The sequence below is a fragment of the Ailuropoda melanoleuca genome, chromosome 3 (assembly GCF_002007445.2).
Source record: "Ailuropoda melanoleuca isolate Jingjing chromosome 3, ASM200744v2, whole genome shotgun sequence".
Lineage (NCBI taxonomy): Eukaryota > Metazoa > Chordata > Mammalia > Carnivora > Ursidae > Ailuropoda > Ailuropoda melanoleuca.
Window position 1 is genome coordinate 55,433,861 of NC_048220.1, and position 26,575 is coordinate 55,460,435.

Sequence of the window (26,575 nt, forward strand, 5' to 3'; positions counted from 1 at the left end):
AAAGGGGGGTAATCAGAAGGGGGAATGAAGCATGAGAGACTATGGACTCTGAGAAACAAACTGAGGGCTTCAGAGGGGAGGGTGTGGGGGAATGGGATAGGCTGGTGATGGGTAGTAAGGAGGGCACGTATTGCATGGTGCACTGGGTGTTATACGCAACTAATGAATCATCAAACTTTACATCAGAAACCAGGGATGTACTGTATGGTGACTAACAGAATATAATAAAAAAACATTAAAAAGAATAAAAAATAAAAATAAATAAAAATAAATTAAAAATGCTTAACCTCAGTGAACCTGACATCGGAAGATTGAATATCAGCTATACACGTGTATTTGTCTCTTATTGAGATATTAATCATTATGCCTTAGTCATATTACTTTTGATCAAAAATATTGCAAGAAACCAAGGCTGTAAGAAACTGTAAATGGAATTTTCTCTTAAAAAATATGTGTCTTCTTCTGTATTCCTAGAAGATGGGCTGTGGATGTTGAATAATCTTCTCAGTTGGAGATTTTTTGAAAATTGAACTGTAATGTCTCTCATGCAGTAAATATTTTAGAAATAATTTTGCAAATAAAAAATAAACTATTTCCCTCTTTTGTTGATTTCAGATATCCTTGGGCAACATCTGATGGTAGATTGTCCTAATAGCTTTAGAACCCAAGTATCTTAATCTTTATTTTTCCTATGAATGTGGCAGTATCTTTTCACAGGAGATTAAATCATAGTACCTTGGCTTCACCTTTGAATTGGTTAGTGGCTTAGTGATAAAGTTGCATGTTGTGACATAAACCAGTCTTATCAGACCGTTATTTGAATTGCCCATTTTTTAGCTTGTTATTTTTCTAGGTATGGATAATCTTTTTGAAATTTGGGAATGTGTAGCAAATGGACAAAGATCAAGAAGTCAAAGAAGACTTCCTAGGTTATGATGATGATGTTAAAGGTTTATGATAGTGTTTCATTTTGTTCACTCTTCTTATTTATATAATTGACTTGAGAAAGAACATTATTGTCTATATCAAAAGAATCACCTTATCCCTCTCTGCCTTTTCTTTTTTCTTATTTTTTTAACCGAAATGGTACCCACAGAGAACCCTCATTTCAATCCCAGACACTAGAATAGCATGAGGGACAGTTACCCTCAACCTATGGCTCCCAGATAATAGCAAATTAATTACGGTCTTGGTGGCCTGGACAAGACCTGGGAAGCAGGGAGTGAGAGTGAAGAAAAAAATGACCGGTATTTAGTGCCAAAGATACTTTGATACTCATATTCGAGAGAGACGAGCAGAGACATCAAATGTGGCCACTCTCTGGCAAAACAGAGTGCCAGGATAGGAAGGACCAAATGGGTCAGTAATTAGAACAGGGGCAGAATACAACACAGTCCAAGGGGTAAACCAGTAGTCAGATCTAAAATTGAAGTCAGACCAGGAATGACAAGGCATGTCACTGGGCAGTCACTCAGAAATGTTAGGTCCAAGTAGCATGTAGCATCTTCAAAATGGAGTCATCTTTAAGGTGGCAACTGAGCATTGCCTGTCTGATGCCCGGGGACAGTCTCCTTTGTGTTTGGGATTTTGCAGACTCTTAACCCTGTTAGTCGGATTCTTGCATATTTTGATGAACCTTAATTCAGTGAGAAATAGACAAATTCTATTTATTATGTTCTGTCTATTCAGACACAAAGGAGTAAAATATACTATAAATATATTTTTCAATTCATGAAGTTAACACAAAAATAAGACTGGTAGTTAAAATGTTCCTTCTGTTATCTGGAAAAGTCATTTGCATGGAATACCTTATAATATTACTAGAAAAATCATATTACAGATTCTAAAAAATCAGTACAGTGATAATATAAGAATAACTGATGACATAGTAGCTNATTATCTGGAAAAGTCATTTGCATGGAATACCTTATAATATTACTAGAAAAATCATATTACAGATTCTAAAAAATCAGTACAGTGATAATATAAGAATAACTGATGACATAGTAGCTTAATCTGGATATTCTTTTCAAGCTGGGAAGCATTCTAAAACTTTTGGATTTAAGAAACAGACAGATTAAATCTAAAAGTTTCTGAAACCCACAGTACAACCGAGAAATCATTTTTAAGAGAAGAATTCAGCCTAATAGTCTATTTGGGGAGGGGGGCGGGAATCTTCTTTGAAAGGATATAAGGGATACCTGTGATATGAAATAATGGAATAATTTGGGGCGCCTGGGTGGCACAGTTGGTTGGGCGTCTGACTCTTGGTGTCGGCTTAGGTCATGATCTCAGGATCATGAGATTGAGCCCTGCGTCAGGCTCCGTGCTCATGGAGAGTCTGCTTGAGTCTGTCTCTCTCCCTGCCCCTCCTGCTTGTGCTCTCTCTCTCTCTTAAAATAAATAAATCTTTTTAAAAAAGGAAATAAGGGAATAATTTAAGTTAAAAAAAAAAAGAAGGAAAATACTTCCCTACATTTCTATGTTTTTTTCTGAATAAGTCTTTCAATAGAAGTCTTTTAAGCCTTTAGATCACAAGTGATTTAATTAGCCAAAGATTCGAGGCACTGATCATTATCTTTTTAAAAATAGATTTAAAATTTAATTTATATATGTATTATTAATAAGATAACTGAAGATCACTGGGAAAAAGTATGTTATTTGCTTGCCTTTAATGAAATTTATTACAGTGTGTACTGCATACTAAAGTTATGGGCTAGATTGTTAAAGCTAATAATGATAGGAAAATCAGACAAACATGGACCCTACCATCAAGAACCTTCCAGTTCAGTGTGAGAGAAAGATACTGAAACTGTTAATCCTAGTTTGGATAATGCTAGGAAGGAGAAGCACAAAGGGAAGCTGACCCATCCGGGTAGTTCCTGTTATTTAAGTTGAATGAAAATAATCACTACATTTGTGTTAATTATGTCTAAGTTGACATGTCATAGTCAAATGAAATATGCAATACAGTATTAATAGTAGACTAATATAGAAGCTGTTTTAAATATATGTAATTCTATCCAAATGAAACAAAAGCCTCAGTAATCAAGTTATTATATTAAACTGAAAAGTCGTCCAGAGTAATTTCCACGTATCTTAACTGTCAGGTATCCCTGGTTATTTTGTTTATGCTCATCTTAGCTAATAAAGTGATCACATATTGTGCAGCTTTTACAGGTCTAAGAAATCAATATGTTCACCTTTTTGTTGTTGCTTTTGTAGGAATTTCAGTGAACATTATCACTCCTTGTGTAAAGCAGTACATCACCTAGCAACTATTGACTGCATTTTCTCCCTGGCCAAGGTCGCTAAGCAAGGAGATTACTGCAGGTAGTGTATTTTTTAACTCCCCCCTCCTTTTCAATGCTAGGACAGATGGCATTATCCTATTGATTTTAGTATTTTTATTATAAAATATTAAAATATGCAAATATGTTGGACTCTTGGTAAAGCTGAATGTCATACTCCTATAGCTTGATTTAAAATGAACAGATTCCTTTCTTGCTCTGTCATTGAGTACAATGAAAGCAGATGCTCACAATAGCTCTAGAGGTGAATGTTATATATTTCAGTTTTTCAGTTTAGTGGGTGACACTTTTTAAAGGCATAATCCTTTCATTTGTTAGCTTTGATTGAACACTTTGTAATATGTTTCACTTTATAATTATAAGTCTCATTTAAATGCCAAGTAAATCAGATATGGATGAGACTCAGTGTGTGATCCATTTCAAGGCAGTGTCTCTATTGCTATCAAATTGCTCTTCCTTAAGTTTAAAACCTTAACTTTGAGCCAAATCTTTGGTTCATTATTCTGCTTTCCAGGCCCATGGGGGCAACAGTCCTGTCCTGTAGCTTTGTGGGGCAAAGGTTGGGCCCCCAGAACTCTAGGCCATATTTCCCCTTTGGTGGTCCTATGCCTGGGCCCCCACCCCTGAGGTGGTTTTTTCTGGTAGTCCCACATCTGCTGGTGCTCTGTGCCAGAGCACTCTGTGCTCCTGTGGCTCTCCCAGGCTGCAGTTTTGTGCTGGTGGTTCTGTGGGTCTGGGGAGCATTGCCCAATTGGGGTCTTGCTTTCTGTGGGCTTTTTTATAAAACCAGTAGCCCATTCACAAGGATTCTGCCCTTGTGAACTAATCACCTTCCAAAGGTCTTACCCCTAATACCATCACATTAGGTTTCATATGAATTTTGGGGAAGACACAAACATTCACTCTGTAACACAAAGCCTATTTTTTCATGTACTTAAGGAAATTTAAGGGAATATTTAACTCACTGGCTTATTGTGAGGTCTGAAAAGAAAATATAGAAGTGATACTGCCTATCAGTGCTTTGGCATACAGAGTTCATTATGTTTGAGAGGATATGTTCTGCTGTTCATACTTGTTTCATGTTCTCTCTAGTTTGTGCCAAATATGTTTTTTTTAACATTTAAATGTTCTTTATACCTAGCATAATACACATAGTGAATGTTAAAAAATGGTTTGTTTCTTGTAAAGCGTTTATTTATTTATTTATGAGAGAAGAGTTGCAGGAATTGGCTACCCCAATTTTAGATAAAAATGTACTTAGTTTGCTGTTTTGTTTCATTTTATTTTGCTGTCCATTTATGTATGGAGTAATCTGCCATGCCGTGCACAACGTTTTTGTTTAAAATGGGCTCTTTGCGTTTTTGTTATTACTCGGTTTCTTTTCACATCAGAGGGCTTTGAAATTTTTGTGCAGTTTATCATCCATAAAAATGAGACCTGTAAATATACTGTGGCTGAATCTAGTTCCGGAAGAATGAGAGTATCTGCCGCTGACTTGATTTCTTCCTTATGTGCTATGATCTTAAGTAGGACTTCTTTCTTGGTGCACAAGGTTTGTGAAGCTGACTTTTCCTAATGGATTTGTGAGTTAAGCAGAGGATCGGCTACAATCTGTACACTTGGTGATGTTTTCACACAGAGCTCTTTCCACTGAAAAATACTGATGCCTGGTTTATCTCTTCTTACACTTCTTCAGGTGGCCTTTTGCCATTTGCTGCCGCTGCTGCTGCAGCTAGTGAGAACAGAAGAACATGTCTGTGGGTTTGTGGTTTTATTACATCAGATTTAAGTTTTCATATCTGTGTGTGTGTACATACCTATTTGTAAGTCTAAAATACGTATGTATTACACATAATATGTAATTTAAAGTAATACATAATTTTCATTGCATCATAATAACCAGAATCTAGCTTTAATATCAGAAGGTCTGGTTCTAGCCCATCCTCTGTCACTAATTAGCTGTGTATTCTTGTTTAAATCTCAAGTATTCATATATAAAATCATAAGAAGTAAAGTTATGAATTAATAAATGGAATAAATCTTACAGTTGTAGGTATTCTTTATTGAGCTCTAGTTTTGGCGAAATCACTGAGGAGTGAAGTACATCCCTTATTATAATGTCATTATAAAGCTGATTAATTTGTAGACTCCTCTGAGATTTAACAAACGTTTTGAGTATCTACAATATACGAGTTTGGTCCTAGATTTTTCATTTTGGGGCTTCTCCTTATTTGGGCATTTTCCAGTACATTTACGAAGAGACCCCTTGATTTGTATAAGTAAAATTTGAACTCTTTTTAAGGCATATCCTTCGGAGTGTAAACTTTGGATCAGACAGGAAGGATTTGAATACTAGCTTGGTTATTTGACAGGTGACCTTAAGCAAGTTACTTAACCTCTCTGACCCTCAGTTCCTGCATTAACAGAGTACCTACCTCTCAGAGATATTGTACAAACTAAATGAGATAAAGCTATATTAAACTTCTAAGCAGAACCAGACAGATGGTAAGTACTTAGTAAATAGCAGATAATATTATTCAAACATATTTATTCAAAAATAAGAAAGAATTAAGTATTTTAAAAAGTATTTATCTTTAATAAGAATATCTAAACTTAAGGGTTGTTAGAATCTTTCATACCCATAGTAATTTATTCTTAAAAATCATTTTCAGTTCTCTGCCAGTTCTCAATTTTATCTGTCTCTTTGAACATGATAGGCATTGTTATCTTAAAGTCTGTGTCTGATAATTCAAATATCTAGAGTCCTTGTGCATCTGTTTTTATTGCCTGTTGTTTTTGTTCATTTCCATTGTTAGATCTTTTTGAATTCCTGGTTGTTTTGATTACATTATAGGCATTGTATTTGCAGAATCATTACAGAAATAATTTGGTACTGTATTTCACCTGAAAGTGTCACATTTGCTTCTACCAGGCGTCTTAAGACACTAATAATAATCCGGCATCACTTAATCCACATCTGGTCTTGAGGTGACTCAAAGATTCAAAGGCTGGCATTACTACTTCAAATGTGTTTCTCTGTCTGGTGTGCAGCCCATTGGTGTCTCAGTCCAGAGCCAAGCTGTTCATAGCGCTTTCCCTCAGCTGTTCCCTCAGAAATCAACAAGCACACTCCCTGGGTCTCTGTCCTGCCCCAGGTCCTGTCCTGCTAATTCTTTGCTTCCTTGTTAATTATCAGATATCATCAGGTAGCTGTTTTCTATACTTTATCTAACTTTCCTATTTATCCTCAGTAGAATTGTTCCAAATGACATATTCTTTTAGGAAGAAAACTTTAGGAAATATTTCACGTGCTAAAATACTTTCCAAATTGGATACTGTATATTAAGAAAAATCCACCTGAGTATTTTAAAATGAAAAATCGTGTTATAAAGTTCAAGGAATATAATCAACTTCTCTATCTCTCTCTCTCTCTTTTTTTTTTTTTTGCAGAAATAAAATTGAGTGTAAATAGCCATGAAATAGGAAACTTTTAACTAAAGTTCAAGGAATATAATCAACTTCTCTATCTCTCTCTCTCTCTTTTTTTTTTTTTTGCAGAAATAAAATTGAGTGTAAATAGCCATGAAATAGGAAACTTTTAACTAAAATGCATTTTAAGCTAGTATTTCGGTATCTGAAATTTATACCTTTTTTCCCCCTTAGATTTCCAGCTTGTTTAAAGACTTTAGTGCATTTGAGCTATTGCACTTGTTCAGATTGATTCTTTGGCTTCGTAATCGCAATCTTTTCTTCCTAAATGCTCTTAGGACATTTTTTCACCATAGCCTAACCTTGAAGCAAAAGTTCTTATCCTAAGTCTTTCTATCTATTTCTTATTCTGGATGTTATATTGTTTTACTAATTATGTTCTGTTTCCCTGAGGCATTTACAGGAGAAAGATGCAATTTCAAAAATATAAAATAAATTTGTTCAAGTTTAATGTTTCATTCTTTCCAGGCAGCATCCAAATTTCCTCAGCTCTTCTTAAATGCCATATCATCAACATAATTTTCATATCCTTCTTGCTATAACTATCCTAATCTCGTGCATCATCTCATCTCTCCACATTATGCTTTGCATCTCATTCCACCAGAAAGTGTTTTGTCATTATATAATTTTGATAGCAACAGAGTAAGTCAGTGTAGATTTTAGAGCAGAACAAATCACTCAAAATTTTATTCTGAAGTGAAAACCTTCCTGGGAAATCGTATCAGTGTCATGAGTAATGATCTATTGATTTCACTTGGCAGAGCACCTAGGATTTTATTTTAAAACTGATATTACTTGCAGATGCTTTCATTTTTTATAGTAAATTTACAATGCACCTAGATAAAAATCCTACCTTTAGAATTAAACTTTGAAATCTAAAAAATGTCCTTCTCCTGTTGTTTTAAAATTCTCTTTCCAAAGGATAATTTTAAATTATGTACTCAGAAGGTACTTTAGTTATTTTCTTTGAGAAATGTGAGTATACATACTTGGGATTTAATTAGCTAGATATATTTAAAGAAAAGGATTTAAGTATTTAGGGAAGTAGTATTTCTTAGTGTTATGAGTATGGTTGGAAATGTGCTTACATGTGAAAGTTCTGAATCAAAGAACTTAGTAATCAATGAGAGCAAGTTAACACAATTCAAGAACACTGTTCACCCAACACTGTCAGAAATTAGAAAATTTGATAATACCTACTTTAGGTGAAGGTATGAAGAAACAAGTCAACTTTTGTATCTTGCTGGTGGGAAGATAAATTGATATAGTATTTCTATATGTTAAAATAAAAAATATGCATACCCAATGATTAGAAAGTACACTTCAGGAATTTACTCTAGTGTCGAAAAGCATTTGTTCGTATGCACATGGACATATATGTATGATTGTTCATTGCAGTATTGTTTATAACAGTAAAAATCTAGACACAGCCTAAATGTTCCACAGTGGAGAACAACTGACTTATCTATGCAGCAGCTTCAAAAGAATGCAAAGATATGACAAGAAATGATCCTAAGTCTTTGTTTAGCATATCATCAGGGTCCATGGGACCTAATTTCAGTTTTTGCGTTTCTTAAAGGTCTTTTAAAGAACAAAGAGACAATTCATTTTTTTTTTAAAGGAGAATAAAATTTTGTCTTGCATTTACCATGTGGGTCCATTGGACCCTTTTATAAATCTGAAATGCACTTTGGGATCTTCAATGATTTTTATCTTTTCTGTATCTGGAACATCATGCTATTTCATCATCCTAAGAATTACTTTATTATTGTTTATTGAGTATTTCTACTAAAAAGTCTGAATATAAGAAAACTAGAAGATGATGATGCAAAGATAAGATAAAAAATCACTACCACACCATCCGTTGTTGTTCTAATTGTATTTCCCAAAGTGCTGCATCATCTTTCAGGAAATTATAAAAAACCGGAAATAGCACTGTTGTAGTCTAACTACAATAGTTATTGTAACTGTTATAGTCATAATTAATTAATTTCTATTCATGTAATAATAAACTTTAGCACATTATAACTATTGCTTCTAACGTTCACTGAGCATAGTTGAGAATTACGAATTTTAAAATTTTTCACCCATTATAGCAAAGAGGAAAAAAGTGACAGAAGACATTTCACAATTATTAGATTAATCAAAAGATGAATGTGAAGAGAAAGGTAGCAGTGCTCTAGATACTACTGATGATGATGAAATTTCTTGTATAAACAAATCTCAGATTATAAATGTTCAGGTGACAGTATCCTAGATGAATTTTCCCGAACTCAAGAATCAGTGTGTGAATGTATAAGGACAAAATGAAATGTGTTCTTCTTCAGTTAGTTATTCCAAAGGCAGCACACATGATGCAATATGTGGTGACAAGAGCCTGAACCATCCTGCTTTGCTAAAAGGACATGTAGTGGTTTCTTTTGTCTTTTATGATGTTTGTGCACTAAAGTTTACTTGATACTGTTTGTAGGTGCACAGGTGCTGAAGGGAGGAGATTAAAAGAAAGTAGGTGATGTGAAATAAAAATATTGATTTGATCGATTATTCTAATTTGGTATTTATAAATATAAAACTGAAAATGTTTTGCAATTGTGGAGCAAAGAAAATGGCTGCCCTCTCCTCAACAAAATGATAAGCTTTCACAGATTTCAAAAAATTCAAGTATTTCATTTTTGTCCATGCAAATGGGAGAAGAACCAGAAATTATGATAAGCTAGAACATTTTAGAGATGTATTGAAACCAGAATTGGTGTTTATGAATGACTGTGGTCCAGGTGCATGCATGACAGCTGATGAGCAATTAATTACATTGAGAGTGTGTTGCCCATTCCGAGTATATATGCCTTTAAGATCAGGAAAATGTGGAATAAAAATTTGAGATTTGCTCTGTTTAAGTTCTTACTAAAATTTGTCATGAGATTTTGTTTTGTTTTGTTTTTACTATCCCTTTTATTGCCAGTTCTGCAAATTATTTGTAAAATGACTTGAAAGTATTAAGAAAAATAAAAGGGTCCATTGGTAAATGGTGAAACCTATTTTTTTTGACGTATATTGAGTATTATGGGGAAAAATGTAGCTGTAGAATAACACATTATAGTATGATCCTGATTTGCTTTTCTGTTTTTTTAAATGAAATTATAAACCAGTGCAACGAGTGTGTAAAAACCTAAACTCAGAGAAGAAAGTTGGGAAGGGTAGACACCACACTGAGTTCAGTGGTAATCTCTGGGGAGGAGAATAAGGGGAGGGCAGTGCTCACAGGGGCTTTGATAAATAAATAAGGCTGTACATAAAAACAGAGAAATATAAAAGCTTTTTTTTTTTTTGACAAAAATTAGAAATTTATTTGACCCAACATGGATATGTAACAGGAGAGTTTCATAACTCAAACAGTTCAAATAGATGAGGACCTAATTAATATATTCATTTGAATATATCCTAAAGTAAACATTGTAGTATGGCAGGAAAAATTAATAACAATATATCATGACAGAAAATGGATTATGTTCAATAATGTTGGGTGATAACACAAAGTTGTAATAGATTTTATCTATCACAGTAAAAATGTTGGCATTCATAGAGCAAGCTATGGTTTCACAATTATTTCACTTAAAAGAACCTGCAATTTTTCCAATATGCTGTATACATCTAACAGAGAAATATAAAAGCTTTAAAAGGAAGACCAGCAAGGCAAAAAAATAATTTTTGTTATCAAAAAAAGTGAAAGATCCCAAAGACCATAGAAAGATGTTTCAGTCAAAGAGAATATGAAAATTTTGGATCTCCAAGTGCAACACATAATATAATTTCTACTAATGTAATAATTAAATCTGGAAATAATTTTCAGTGACTTCCTTTATTATGCTTATTACTGAAAATGACTTAAATGGCAATAATCTGATCTGTGACTTTAATAATGAAAATATTGATCTTAGAGAATAGTAGGAAAGAAAGGATCTTATAAAGTAGACTTCAGCAGTGGAGCTGTTGTAAGACTCTGTTAAAGTTTGTTCTTCGAGCACTATTATTATAATAATTGTCCTCCCAATTCTTATTTTATAGTTAAAATTTAACTTTTGTACTCAAAGCCTTATTCTGGGTGTGTATTCTTAAAGTCTTTTTTTTTATGCTAGAACTTAGAGATTTTTTTAAAGGCAGTTTTCATGCCTAGTAAATTGAAATATGCTTCTTTTTGCAGACCAACTCTACAAGAAGAAAGGAAAATTGTGATTAAAAATGGCCGGCACCCTGTGATTGACGTGTTGCTTGGAGAACAGGATCAGTATGTTCCCAACAGTACGAATTTATCAGTAAGTACCGCACGATGCAAATAAATAAGTAAAAGATTGTAACATTGATCCAAACTTTTAAATACAAAATAAGTATTTTTATAATTGACTCAGGTTTTAACTTTGGCATTAAATGTAGTAATTTTGGGCTGTAGTTTTATATTTACCACGAAGTATGGAGTTGGTGTCATTTCCAATGAAAGATTATCTGTAAATGGAAGGATTTAGCAACGAAAGGGTTAGTCTTTATTAGTTATCCTAGGTAACCCCTATAAATATTTTTCATTTGTAAATGCCCAAATATTGCTGATAGGGTAGAATCATACCATAGTTTTTGCAAATTTCTGTTAGTCTTTAACATTATATGCTTTGTCCTGTCTTTCAATATTTTAAAATGTTCAGTGAAAGAATTGGAGATGCTTCAGCTGATTTCAATGATGAGACCTTTGTCATATGGGCCAGGATTCTCTCACGGAACATTAACGATCCTAAAAATTTATTCATTAAACACATACTCTCTGTATTCCTATTTAGTTTCAGATTGTGAAGCAAGTATTAGGACAGAGAGTAGTAAGCAAGACAGAACTATTCTCTGCCTTAAGGGTGCTGTGATCAAGCAAGAAGGTAGCCAGGCTATTCTAACACATGATATAGGAAACCATGTTGTCTTGGGAGCATGTGGCAGTTCAGCCTAACTTAGTGTAGACGGAGCACCAAGGAAGTTTTCTTGGGGATGAGATACTAACTGAAGAGGGAGTCAGTGCAGGCCAGGGAAGTGGAGAGCAGTGTACCAGGTCAAGGAACCAGCATGGCAGAGGCTGGGAGTGAGGCAGAGCAGGGTGAATTCAGGGAAGTAAAAGATGTTGAGTGATGTGGAGCATAGAGTGTAGAGAAGGAAGGGTTCAGAAATAAGGAAGAGGCCAATTTGCTCCTGTGCCATATTAAGGAATTTTGATTTTTTTCCCTAAGGGATTGAGAATACCAGCAACAGAATGTTTGAAGCTGGGAAGAAAAGCAAACTTGTGGGGTGGAGTGTGTGTCTATGTGCCTGTGCCTCTGTGTGTATGTGTTTATATTACATAGAGTTACATTGTCAAAGATAAAGCCATACGCTAATTGAAGTGGTGCAAGTGTAGATTTTATTCAATAATGTAATTGCAATTGAGAAAAGAGTCTGGTGTGAACTGAACTCAACTTCAGTTTGTACAGAGGTGACTGGGTGTTTTAAAGGGAGAATGAGGGACTAGGAAGGAGGAATGCGGCGGGAGGTGGAGGGGTATCTCGCAGATTCAAGGGAGTAGAAATTATAAAAAGCAGGAAAGGGGACTGGTTAATGCGAAACCCATCTGTGTTTACTGACTGGCATCTGGAGCTTATGCCCTCATACAGGGAGTAGAAAGAAAGGGAGAGCTATCTTCTAGAATGTTTGCATCAAAGAGGTGACTCACCTCTTCTAGGTGGAAGAAGAGTTACACCTCAAAGGGGCAGAGAAAGGATTTATAACTGTAAGCTTTCTGAAGTAATTGCTCTAAGAGGAGGTTCAGGGGCCTCTCTGCCATCAGGTTTTGGCTGGAACAAGCCGTAAATTTTCCTGCCAGTCTTGTACTTTTTCAGGTGGGAAGTTAAAATGAGATTGGGATCATCCTAAGAACATGGCCATGAACTGTTAAGAAACTATGCTAGTGTTGATTCTGGTGTCTTAGTGGGAGGAGTAAACAAAATCATTTATGTTGAAAGTCTGGGTTTTTATAGGCCGAGGTTGAAGCCTAGTGGTGAAGAGGGCTCAGGAGGAGCCTAACTAGAGTTTGGTTAAGGTGAGAGCATCTTTGTCAACATTGAGTGAAATAATCTGATGATGAGATCGGAGAATTAATATGTAGGGAGGAGTTAAGTGAGAGAGGTTGTTGTATCAGAGAATGAAAGGCCTGCCTTTAAGATTTCGGAGGTTGTGCTCTTCTGGGAGACAGCAAGTCCTAAGTATGGCCATGGAAGATGGGTAGCAGAAGTGGAGAAGGTCTTTGGAGATGAGGAGATTAAGAAACAGAGTCTGGGAAGAAGTCACCCACATAAATGTTGAAATCATCTAAGAGAACAGCAGCATTTGTAGGGGAAGAGTGAAGGTGTTCTAGGTGTCAGAGATCCCAAGGGATGGAGACTGGTGACCTGGAAGTTTGTCGACGGCCTGAAGTGAGGAGAAGCAGAGGGGGTGGTCAGATTCTAAAGAAACATGTGAGAACACGTAAGAAAGAACCTCTGAACTCTGAGATGTGTGGCAGGATGTGATAGAAAGCTCAGCTTCCAAATGAAGTGAACAATAGCCAGGTTTCAGTTTAAGCCTGTTTGGAGGAAAGGTTAAACAGGGATATTAGGAACATAGAAGGATTTGGGAATTTTTCAGAGGTCAGTGGGAGAATTGGGATGTAGTGGAACAGCTAGAAATTAGGTCAGAGAAATAAGTCAAGCAGAGAAAGACAATTATCATATGGTTTCACTCATTTATGGAACATAAGAAATAGCAGGAAGATCGGTGGTAGAAGGAAGGGAAGAATGAAGGGGGGGTAAACAGAAGGAGGAATGAACCATGAGAGACTATGGACTCTGGGAAACAAACTGAGGGCTTCAGAGAGGAGGGGGGTGGGGGACTGGGATAGGCTGGTGATGGGTATTAAGGAGGGCACATATTGCATGGTGCACTGGGTGTTATATGCAAATAACAAATCATGGAACATTACATCAAAAACTAAGGATATACTGTATGGTGACTAATATAACATAATAAAAAATTATTATTAAAAAAAAAAAAAGAAATTAGGTCAGAGAAAGGAAGCCCAGAACAACAAGGGAGTTGAGAACATAACAAAGTACTCCCTCTTGGGCTGTGACAAAGGTGTGCATATGGTGAACTTGGCTGGCCGCAGGTGTGGTGAGTGAAAGGAAATGCTTTCAGTTATGTTTAGTTTAATATTGCATTTTGATGGAGCACATAAATTTGTTGGTAGTATATAACCTGATCCCCAAAGTCTATAAACTTGTTCATTCTCATTAGGGAATTTGTAATTGACCTAATTTATCAAGCCAAGTTAACACTTCCTGATGCTTCATTGACTTTTAAAAAAAGACTGTGTGAACATAAGAATTTCTTTTTCAGTTCTCATTATACCAGTGGCGTATAGCTTTTCTTGAGAAAGAAATATAGTTGTAACATTTGATACCTGGGTTTATATTTTACTTATAAATCACTTAAATATTATTTCCTATTACCGTTCCCATCCCCCAGCATGCCCACCAAGTTAATCCCAAGCATGTTATCCTTGACATTGGTTTTTTCTTCGTTTTTTCATTATTTTTTTCTTCTTGTGCTTTCTTTTAAAAATGTATTATACTATTTAATAAAGCAAAATTTGAGAAACTAAAAGAGCCTTTTGCCTAATTATAAGAACGTTTTAAGGAAACATTAAACTTTTATATTTAAATTTTTACAAAATAAATGGATGATTTTTTTTTCCCAGTAGGCACTTCAGAATATTCCAGAATATTCATTTCTTTTACATATGCTTTTTCTAACTTGAGTAGGAGTTGATATAGAACTGTTGCTATGGTGAAGTCATTCTATTTTGCAGGGTATAAATTTATATATAGGGTTAGTGTTGAAAAAGAACTTACTATGTAAAACTCAATTTAAAATATTTTATAGGTGTTAATTATAAAATATAGCCTGAAAATAATTTCCTGAAAGTCAAATGACATTGTTGCTTTTGATAATCATGTAATTTTAAGAAATGGTCTTTTGTACATGTGATTGTAAGTGTACTTTTCTGGATTCTGTGTTATGTGAACTTATTATAGTCCTTCTGAACAAGCCAACTTTCTGCCTACTTTTCTTCTCCCAGTTTTAAGAATACTCTTCTTTTCACATTTCATAATCTGGCATTTATTTTGAATTTTTATTAGCATTATTTTATGAATATTTTGTTGTTAGAGATTTTGACACACTTTATTCAGTATTGTGCTTAGGTCAGATTACACAGAAGAAAGAGACAGAATACCTCCCTAATCTGGTGGGAGACGCACCCAATTAAATTAACACTAATAGAATACTTACAAAGGCCATGAAGGTGCTAATAGATTACATGGTAGAAAAAATTGGCACCAAACTTGAACAGGCATTTCAAAGTAGAGGATATTGACCTGCTATATATTAACTTTTCTAGACTGCAAGAATATACCAAGGGATAAATAGGAACTATGAACTTTGAGGTGTTTGGGACACATTGGGTGGAGATCCTAATGCGAAAGTGGGTGGATGGAGATGAAGACCAGAAGAGCGGTCTGAGCCGAAGTTACGGATTTTAGAATGATCATGACGTATGATCATGACGTTCTGATTCTGGATCTGTCAGGGAAATTATATGAAAATGTAAAGAAGGCTGACGAAAAGACCCTCTCAGGCACTAACACTGAAGGCCTAGATACAGTAAAAGTAGGTTTAAATGAGAACTTTTTAAGAATTTTTTTTTAATTTTATTTTAAGGTTATTTATTTATTTGAGAGGGAGTGAGTAAGAGAGAGTGAGCACAAGCCGCAGAGTGGGAGGGAGAAGCAGACTCCCTCTGAGCAAGGAGCCCAACACGGGGCTCGATCCCAGGACTGCGGGATCATGACCTGAGCTGAAGGCAGATGCTTAACTGACTGAGCTACCCAGGTGCCCCAAACTTTTTAAGAGTCTTTTGAACATATTTACCCTACCTTATGTTCAGAATTTAGAGTTATAGTTTAATCTAAAGATCACACTTGTTACAATGATAACCAGAGGCTACTGTATATTCTTTTCTATCCTCTGGGACCTTGCTCTGTTGCGTCTGCTAGGAAACCTCAGTTTGACTTCTCCAAGCAGAATTGAAAGGAATACTCTTTTAAATCCTCTTTTTGTTTCCTTCTCTGATTCATTACATAATCTGAATGTTTGTAGACTCAGCAGCTTGGGATCTCCCACCTCCATCTCGCCCCTCTCCAATTCATTTCTCCAGTCTACAGCCACAGGGCTTTTCCTAACCTGTCCTAACACTCTCTCATTTAAAATCATCCTTAAAATTCCAGCCATATAGTTCCCAAGTTGCTGTGCCTCTGTGACTTGGCAGATGGTATTCCCTCTGCCTAGAATGTCATCTTTCCCCACACCATCCACTCCTGCCTCACACACACCCACAACCCACCCCACCCCACCCTCTAGCTCCTGCTGTTCTTGAAGTCTTGTCTTGGATGTCACTTTCTGCACTGAGCCTTTCCTAACCAGTGCTGGGTTGGGCACCCCATCACTTACCCGTAACACTCATATTTCTCCCCATTTTAGTACTTACCCAGTAAATTGTAACTGCCTTTGTTTGTGGTTCCCAGTGCACTGTGAGTTTCATGAGAACAGAATACACTTCTCTGGTTTAGTTGTAATCCCACTGTCACTCACAGTTCTCTCACACTTAGCAGGCACCTGATCATATTTGTTAAATAAATAAGGATTATCCACAAGCCTTGAACAGTCTTCAAATCTCATTTTAAATTTTTGCCTTTTTTTTCACCCACAAAATGTTATTTTTCAGGAAGTTATATGGGAATATCACAATTTACTAAATAATTATCTGTAGAACTAGAAGGGGAATTAGGGGTCATTTAGTGTAACTGCTTCTTCTTACTTATGAGGAAACAAGGCCCAGAATGGGAGAGTTGACATGCCAGAGGTTACCCAAGTTGAGTGGTCTTGAACCGTCTCCCAAAACACAACAGTCTTCTAGGGCAAGCCAGTGCTTTTCAGTCTTTTTCACTTTGCAGCACACTTTGAAAATGGTAAGAGTTTGGGACACCTGGGTGGCTCAGTTGGTTAAGCGTCTGCCTTTGGCTCAGGTCATGATCCTGGAGTCCTGAGATCAAGCCTGCTTCTCCCCCGCTGCTGCCAGGACATCCTGCTTGGGGAATGCTGCTGTAATCCACTACATTCTCAGGACTGTTTACTTATTAACCAAATGACTTTCTAGCGGATGGATTTTTGATAGTGACTGAAGTTGGGGTTTTAGTTTGTGTTTTTTGTTTTTAAAGACTTATTTGTTTATTTATTTATTTAGATAGAATGAGAGCACAAGCAGGGGGAGCAGCAGGGAGAAGGAGTAGCAGACTCCCTGTTGAGTAGGGAGCCTGATGTGGGGCTCAGTCCCAGGACCCTGGGATCATACCCTGAGCCAAAGGCAAACACTTACCCAAATGAGCCACCCAGGTGTCCCTGTTTTTTGTTTTTAATGTAAATAATATAATTTTTCCTTATTGGGAAAGAGAGTGGGAATACTGTGGTTGACAGCTTCTCGATTTGTAGAAGGGAAGAAAATGAGTTGAATGTGCAAAGTGAGAAGTTTCCCAGGAAGTACTTGAACCCTGTGGATCTCTGTGGCCTGAGGGAAGTCCATAGCCCAGCTGTTGTGGAGTGGGCCTGGGTGGAGACCAGAATCCCGGTCACAATCCCTTCTGCTGTGGTTGAGAAGGGGCTTTAAGCACCTCAGTGCCTGGCACTGTGTGGCACATAGTAGGTGTTCACATATTTGTTACATGAATGATGCTTGAAACTGGTAAAGGTGAGGGAGTTCTAGAGGGGACTAAGGATCACCAGCTTCCCATTTCCTCCCTTGTCCCAGACAAATTCTTCTAGCTACTCCAGAAATGCTTGCTTTGGCTGTATAATAGTAAGACTAATTGTCCTAATATTCATAAGCTGTTGACTCTTTGTACGTAACTACCAAGCAGACTAACAATAATGCATACCATAAAAATATGTCTGAGTATTAAGTTTAATTCCGTGCTTGGATTATTCTCATAGATTTTGCTATAAATGTATTTTTCACATAGTATGATCATGGGATCATATTGTTAAAAAATAGAGAAGGGGCGCCTGGGTGGCACAGCGGTTGAGCGTCTGCCTTCGGTTCAGGGCATGATCCCGGTGTTGTGGGATCGAGCCCCACATCAGGCTCTTCCGCTAAGAGCCTGCTTCTTCCTCTCCCACTCCCCCTGCTTGTGTTTCCTCTCTCACTGGCTGTCTCTATCTCTGTCGAATAAATAAATAAAATCTTTAAAAAAAAAAAAAATAGAGAAAACATCAGTGGCATTTGAACATTGTTTTCTGTTACTTCTCTTCCCTGGTGCCCATTTCTTCCTGCTTCTGACACAGTGAGATAAAGGATATTTTGTATGATAACTGATTATTTTTAAAAGTATTCTGACCTATATTGCTGTCTCTGCCCAGAATGTTCTTTCTTCTATCTTCCTGTCTATAACCCATCTCCATTGATTGAATTCCTACTCCTCCCTCATGACCCAAAAGATCTTACTGCCTCCTCAGAGCCTTCACCATTACTCTGGCCAGAAATAATCTCTTTTGGGGCGCCTGGGTGGCTTAGTCGTTAAGCGTCTGCCTTCGGCTCAGGGCATGATCCCAGAGTCCTGGGATCGAGTCCCACATCAGGCTCCTTGGCTGGAAGCCTGCTTCTTCCTCTCCCACTCCCCCTGCCTGTGTACCCTCTTTCGCTGGCTATCTCTCTCTCTGTCAAATAAATAAATAAAATCTTCAAAAAAAAAAAAAGAAATAATCTCTTTTGGGGCACCTGGGTGGCTCAGTTGTTAAGCGTCTGCCTTCAGCTCAGGGCATGATCCCAGGGTCCTGGGATCGAGCCCCACATCGGGTTCCCTGCTCCGCTGGGAGCCTGCTTCTTCCTCTTCCACTCCCCCTGTTTGTATTCCCTCTCTTGCTGGCTATCTCTCCGTCTGTCAAATAAATAAAATCTTTTAAAAAAAAGAAAAGAAAGAAAGAAAGAAAAGAAAAAAGAAAAGAAAAGGAAAGAAAGAAAAAGAAAGAAAGAAAGAAAAGAAAAGNATCGGGTTCCCTGCTCCGCTGGGAGCCTGCTTCTTCCTCTTCCACTCCCCCTGCTTGTATTCCTTCTCTTGCTGGCTATCTCTCCGTCTGTCAAATAAATAAAATCTTTTAAAAAAAAGAAAAGAAAGAAAGAAAAGAAAAAAGAAAAGGAAAGAAAGAAAGAAAAGAAAGAAAGAAAGAAAGAAAGAAAAGAAAGAAAAGAAAAGAATCTCTTTTATCCTAGCACTTTCTTTGTTCTGTTTTTGAAACTCTTATCACATACCACTTGTTGGTAACAGAGGTAATGGGAGAGTTGCTTGGAGGAATAAATTCAAATCTCAGTTTGCTGTTATTTTATTATCATCTTGGATAAACCACTGTACTCTTCAGTTTCTTCATCCACGAAATGAGGGCTTTAGGTTGAGTAACAACTAGCTCTCTGTGAAATGTAAATTAGACAGCATCCAGGCATCAGAAGACTTTGGACCCTTTCCTTAGCATGTCAGCTTACAGCCTGTGCTCCTCTCCAGCCTCATTATCCCCCTTTATGTTTGTAGTTACCCTTGGGTTAAAAGTGCAAGGATTTGGCTAAGAGCTTCTCTGGAGGAGGCTTTCACTAGGGAGTCTCTTACTGTAACCTGTTATTGATTGACATTTTCAGGGAATAAAACACTTTGAAACTGCCAAACTTTTTCAGCAGTCTGCAACTATTATAAAAATAGTTCTACCATGAGTCTTTTTTGAAGATAGATGTCAATATCTGTACCTGTCAAGGAAGGAAGGCTTTTTTGTAGAAAATTAGCTGATGCCCAAGTCTTAGAAATTAACATGTGACAATTTCAGTGTTTTGTTTTATTTATTTTATTTTATTTTATTTTATTTTATTTTATTTTATTTTATTTTATTTTATTTTATTTTATTTTATTTTATTATTTTATTTTTTTGCTGTGCATCTCCGGACTTGAGGGATATTCTGGCTGACCATCCTTGTAGTGTACCCCACAATGGACCGACGGATGCTGGCCCCGCACTAGAGCAGCTCTTCTATCTAGCAGTGACTATGACTCCCTGTCATTGAGCAGGGATCCCCTGTGAGACATCTGTCAGGGGATGATCTTCACTTATCATCCCCGTTCTGCTCCATGTGACTGGACAAGGTCCTTAGATTCCCCAAGCCCGTTTCCTCTCCCGTAGCATGGGAATACAGTAGTATTTGTATGACCCCGTGAGACCATTGTGAGAACAAAATGATGTGATGCTTATACAGTCATGAGCATACTTGCCCATGGCACTTGTTAGCTGTGATTTTCTTATGATACCTTCAGATTTGCCTTTTATCTTTTCTTTCCACAGAAGATAGCATTCAATGTGGAAATTGATTAGTTATCTTAAAACTTACTGGTTTTAGATTCAGTGTTTGATTCTTGGTACATAATACTAAGATCTTATTGACTGATGCTGTCCAGATAGACATCACCAGTACTAAGATAAAAACTTTAAAGATTGAACTCTAGCTTCCCTAAAGGTTTATTCAGGCAGTAGATGCCGTCCATAGTCCCCTTCTTGAAATACTTAAGTGTTGGTTTATTGTCATCCATCCATCCATCCATCCGNTAGATGCCGTCCATAGTCCCCTTCTTGAAATACTTAAGTGTTGGTTTATTGTCATCCATCCATCCATCCATCTGTGTTTTCTTTCTTTCTTTCTTTCTTTCTTTCTTTCTTTCTTTCTTTCTTTCTCTCTCTCTCTCTCTCTCTCTTTCTTTCTTTCATTTATTTATTTGAGAGAGAGAGCAGAGGGAGAAGGAGAAGCAGACTCCTNCTTTCTTTCTTTCTTTCTTTCTTTCTTTTCTTTCTTTCTTTTCTTTCTTTCTCTCTCTCTCTCTCTCTCTCTTTCTTTCATTTATTTATTTGAGAGAGAGAGCACAGAGGGAGAAGGAGAAGCAGACTCCCTGCTGAGCAGGGAGCCCAATGCAGGGCTCAATCCCGGAAACCTGGGATCATGACGTGGGCTGAAGGCAGACGCTTACCCAACTGAGCCACCAAGGTGCCCCATCTGTGTTTTCTTGCGAACTTGCTCTGTGTGCGGCATCATGCTTGGTGCCTGGCACAGATGTGGGTGTCATCTAGGCTGTCCAGTTTGATGCATCCCTGGGAACTTCAGTAGGCTCCAGAATGGGTAAAAAGGTAGTTTTTGCCAACTTTCAGCTTCTGGCTATTCTGTTAGAATGCTTACTCATCCTAACTGGTTTTCCAGATAGATTTAATGTGTTTTTCACACCTGGGACCTTTTGATGTGTGGTCCATGCTGAAAGGTAGATGCATACATGAGATATATGAGGTTTCTTGATCATTTCCTCACTTAGTATGTCATCTTGGGAACTGTAGAGGATCTTGGGAACTGTAGAGGGAAGGGTGTCACATATTCCTGACTCACCTCTAGAGAGAACGCAAATGATTTTTTGATCTGTAAAGGTGGTGAATATCCCTGTTGTGGTGCCTTTCACCAGTACTTACTAAGTGCCTTCTTTTTGCCAGACCTTGTTGTAGTCAGTGCGGGTGAACAAGATGACATAGTTCTTCTCATGGGAGCTTACTTTCTAGCAGTGACATTGGTATTAAGTAAACAAGAAAATTAAGGAAATTTCAGAGAGAGATAAAAGGTATAAAGAAAATAAAATGGGTTGACATCATAGAGTGTGACAGGTTAGAGGGCCTTAAGGTAGGTTGAGTGGTCAGAAGAGGTCTCTCCTGGGAGCTGATATTTGAATTTGGACTTCAGAGACAAAAAGGATCTAATCTCAGGGAAGAGCATCCCAGATGGAAGAAACAACTGTGGAAGTGCCCGAAGGTAGGAATGGAAGAAGACATAAATCCAGTCTGGCTAGTGCTGAGTTAACCTGTGGAGGGTGAGAGGAGATTAGGCCAGACAGGCAGGCATGGTCTTTAGGCCATGATGAGGAGTTGGGGTTATGGTATCAGTACAGTGGGGAGCTATTCGAGGGCTTTTAGCAGGAAGCAAATTGTTTTAATTTTTAAGACAGTCACTGTGACTGCAAGGTGGAGAATGATCTGTGGGCAGAGAAGCAGAGAGACTAGTCAGGATCCACTGCAGTGGCCCACCAGAGATGGAGACAAGAGGTGTTTATGCATCTAGGATACCTCCTGATTCTTCATAGTCTCTTTTTTTCCTGCTAGCATTTACTAGAGCGTGCCCAGTATATAATTTATCTCCTATTGCAGGTAAAAATATTAGTGCTTATTAGCAAAGCAACCACTTTATTACCTACCAGTAGTTGAGTTGAAAGCATTTCACTCCTTAAAGCTTCTTCTAGTTCTTGTCTGAGATCTTCAGATCCTGGATAGGCCTGGAAAGACCACTTCCACAGAAGTGACCACACATCTGACTGGGGTCACAGTGTACCATTTTTCCCAGGTACTTCGTGTAAGGGAATTCCACAGCTTCCCCTCTTCAGTTCAACCCAGAGCCACATGCTGTGTCATATGCCTGAATTTGGACATAATATTTTTCAGAGGGTCATAGAATTTGAGGGTGAGAAGTCATTTAATGCAACTCCCTCATTTTAGAATTGAGGAAACTGTAACCTCCAGAGCTGTCTCAACCTGTCAGTACCCTGTCAAATTTTTGATTCCCATTGGATGAAGACCCTGAATCAAGCAATAAGTATCAAGGCATTGGAAGAAATAAGGTGTCTACAGGATAAAAGGTGTATATTTTTATTTTTTTCCTCATAGGTTTCCTAAATTATTAAAAAAAATTTTTTTTTGTTTCTGCACTTCCATCACCCACCCACACTGCTCTTTGGGTTTGGTAATTTCCACTTCAGGCAGCTCCACCAACAGTGCCTTCACAGTTCGGGGTTTCCTCGTGGCATAGGTAACCCTTGTGTGCGTTATTCCACCTTGTGTTACATTCTTTTACTTTCTATTATGTGGGGTTTCTTATCTAGTATTCTATTTTTATGTAAATATACTGGAAGTCCAAATAATTAAATGTCATTTGGAAGTTATGTAAATTTTTCCTAAATATATTAATGGATTTATATAGAGTTATTTGATGGTTCATGATGATTATTCATGAAATAAATCTTAAGATAATTGATTTAAATTATTTTTAACTACCTAATATTTCAAGCAAATGAAAAAGTATAGAAAACAGTGTAACAGACACCTATTTACCCTTCACTCAGATATCATAGAGAATGACCTTATGTGATATGAATTTTAGATTTATTTAAAGTAAATAAAGTGTTACAGATCTAGCTAAGGTTATGCATAATTAATTGCTATCCCTTTTCCTCCCCTGTAACTTCCTTATCTGATTGGTAACTATTATCCTGATGTTACTTGTTATCCTTATGCATATTTTTATTCTTTTATATGTTTGTATTTTAGCAATATATAATTTTATGTATTTTAAAAATGTACATAAATATGGCACATTGAACCTGTCATATGCTATTTTGTAAATGATTGTTTTCATAATTGTACAAAGTAGATCTATTTATTTTCCTAATGATAGACAATTACATTGCTTTTTTTTTTTGTCTATTATGAATACAAACAGTGCTAGAGTGAACATAAATATCTTTCCGAGTACTTGTGTATTTTTCTAGGGTAGACTCCTAGAAGAGGAATTGCTGGGTCACGTAGACCAGTATACAGAGTCTTGAACTTTACTAGGCATTTGCAAATTGCTCTCCATATGCTTCCAACATGCTGTAGAAGTAGACGTTTAAGCCTTTTGATGATATGATGAATGTGAAAGTGTCTTTTAAAAATTATTCCTTCAAAAATGTTTACTGTTTCCTTCATTTGAATGTTAGGGATAACTTATAGGTCCCTTGAAAAATCCTGGGATTTCATTTTCCTTTTCCGATTAAGAATATGTTTTTCGGGGGTGCCTGGGTGGCTTAGTCGTTAAGTGTCTGCCTTCGGCTCAGGGCGTGATCCTGGAGTCCTGGGATCGAGCCCCACATCAGGCTCCTCCCCTGGGAGCCTGCTTCTTCCTCTCCCACTCCCCTTGCTTGTGTTCCCTCTCTCGCTGGCTGTCTCTCTCTCTGTCAAATGAATAAATAAAATCTTTAAAAAAAAAATATGTTTTTGGCCTTGAGCGTTTCTTTTTCTATAAATATTGTATTCATGTCCCTTGCCCATTTTTCCATTGTTTTGGTGTTTTTATTATGTAGGAGTACTACTTCTTTATCTTAGACCTTTTCATTTTGTGTTTGATGGCGTAATAGAATTTTTTAAAAAATTAATCAAATATGTTAGTCTTTCCCCTTATAGATTTATATTTTTTTTGTTGCTTTTCCTATCTTATTCAATACGTCATTCTCTACCTTGATGTCATTAAGCTGTTCTTCCATGTTTTCTTCTATAAGTTTATATAGTTTGCTTTTCACAGTTAATTCCCTTATCTAGATTTGATTTGGGGCCTCTGTGAGATTCAAGCCTAACTGTATTTTTTTTTCCTGGGTACCCAATTGTCCCATCATGGTTTATTGAATGTGGCTTCTTCTTCTTCTTCTTTTTTTTTTTTTTTGCTTATTTGTAATCCTGTGTCTGAGTTATACCAAGCCACTTATGTATTTTCTTTTTCATGTTCTATTAAAGTTTTCTTGACCATTTTTCTTCGGGTCATCTTTCTTTTGATTTGTAGAAGTTTTTTTGTATACTGGTTTTGAATCTTTGAGAAATATATAATATAATCTTCTGTAGCTTTTCATTTCCTTAATGGCCTCTTTTGGTGAATAGCATTTGATTTTAATTCAATTTTTTAAAAAGATTTTATTTATTTATTTGACAGAGAGCACAAACAGGGGGAGCAACAGGCAGAGAGAAAGGGAGAAGCAGGCTTGATCCCAGGACCTTGGGATCATGGCCTGAGCCGAAGGCAGATGCTTAACCGACTGAGTTACCCAGGCACCCAATGTACTTCCATTTTTATTTTTTATTTTTTTTATTTTTTAAAAGATTTTATTTATTTATTTGACACAGAGTGAGACAGCCAGCGAGAGAGGGAACACAAGCAGGGGGATTGGGAGAGGAAGAAGCAGGCTCCCAGCAGAGCAGGGAGCCTGATGAGGGGCTCGATCCCAGGACCCCGGGGTTAACAGAAGGTGACCTCACATGAAAGGGCTTCTGTCATAAATCAAGTTATTGTATATACATCAATCTGTTTCTGTGGTTTTTTCTTAAAGATTTTACTTATTTGAAAGAGTGCGAGTGGGGGGGAAGCAGAGGGAGAGGGACAAACAGACTCTGCGCACAGCCCTACGCACAGGGCTTGATCTCAAGACTCTGAGATCATGACCTGAGCTGAAACCAAGACTTTGATGCTCAATCGACTGAGCCACCCAGGTGCCCCAGTCTGTTTCTGTTTTATTCCAGTGTGGGTCTTGTAGGTTATTTATTGTAGCATTATAATTTTGAGCCTTTCAGTCCGTGAACATAGTATATTCTTTCATTTAATTAGGCGTTCTTTAATTTCTTTCAAAAATATTTTGCAGTTTGCTGTGTAGACGTCTTGCTCATTTTGTTAGATTTATTCCTAGTATTTGATTTCTTTTGATACTGTGGTAAATTGTATCATTGAATTTTCTATTTTCAATTACTTCTTGCTAAAATCTAGAAATAAAGTTGAGTTTTGAATACTGACTTTATATCCAAAGATCTTGCTTAATTCATTTATCAATTATAATAATTTTTATAATTTCTTTAAATTTTCTGGGAATGTAATCATGACATGTAGGAATAATGACAGATGTATTATTTTCTTTCCAATAATTGTACCTTTTCTTTCCTTTTCGTGCCTTTTTTTTTTTTTTAATGAGTAGATACTGAATTTTATCAAATGCTTTCTCTCTGTCTTTGGAGGTCATCATCTGATTTGTCTTCTTTATTCTCTTAATATGGTGAATTACATTGATTGGCCTTTGAATATTAAACCAACCTTATACTCCTCAAAAACTCCAAATGTTTATATAGCTTTGGATTGGTATATTAATATTCTAAGGAGTTTTACATATATATTTATGGATGAAATTGGCCTGTAATTTTTCTTTCTTGTAATGTTCTTGTCGGGTTTTTGGTATCAAGATTCTTGTTGGATTTTTGAAATGTTTTGGTAAGAGTTGCCCTTGTTCTGTTCTGTGGAAGAGTTTTTGTAAAATAAGTGCTATTTCTTATATGTTTGCAGGAATCAGTGGAGAAATTATCTGGGTTTGGAGTTTTTCTTATGGAAGGGCTTTTAATTAAGATGTAATTTCTTTAATAGATACAGGATTATTCAGATTATCTATTTCTTGTGTCATTTTTGCCAATTTTAGAAAAGGTGATCATTTTATTTAAATTTTTGAAATGTTTGGTTAGGTCACATATTTGGTTGTTTACAATAGGTTTATTATTTTTAAATCTCTGTAGGAGAATTTATTTTAATCATTTTTTTCATCATTCTCCTCATGCAAACTTTCTTTCTTTGCTTTCGTTGTGCTAGGCTCTTTCTGTTCCAAGGAACATAGATTCACTCAAGTTCCTTCAAATAATGGAGGCATATGATGTATTTTAAAGTGACC

At 36.6% G+C, this 26,575-nt stretch overlaps 1 protein-coding gene across 6 annotated transcripts in view; it reads left to right on the forward strand.

Moving 5' to 3' along the window:
• MSH3 (mutS homolog 3) overlaps positions 1–26,575 on the forward strand; it is a 180,774-nt gene that overhangs the window by 112,919 nt on the left and 41,280 nt on the right. For 5 of the 6 annotated variants that reach the window (XR_004624118.1, XM_034656443.1, XM_034656445.1 and 2 more), the window contains exons 18-19: positions 3,226–3,333; positions 10,999–11,110. Coding sequence is in view for 5 of the 6 variants with exons in the window: in XM_034656443.1 (XP_034512334.1) it covers positions 3,226–3,333; positions 10,999–11,110 (220 nt within the window). In the remaining variant the exon portion in view is untranslated. The remainder of the gene's footprint in view (positions 1–3,225; positions 3,334–10,998; positions 11,111–26,575) is intronic. The other variant, XM_034656446.1, reaches the window with a different exon arrangement.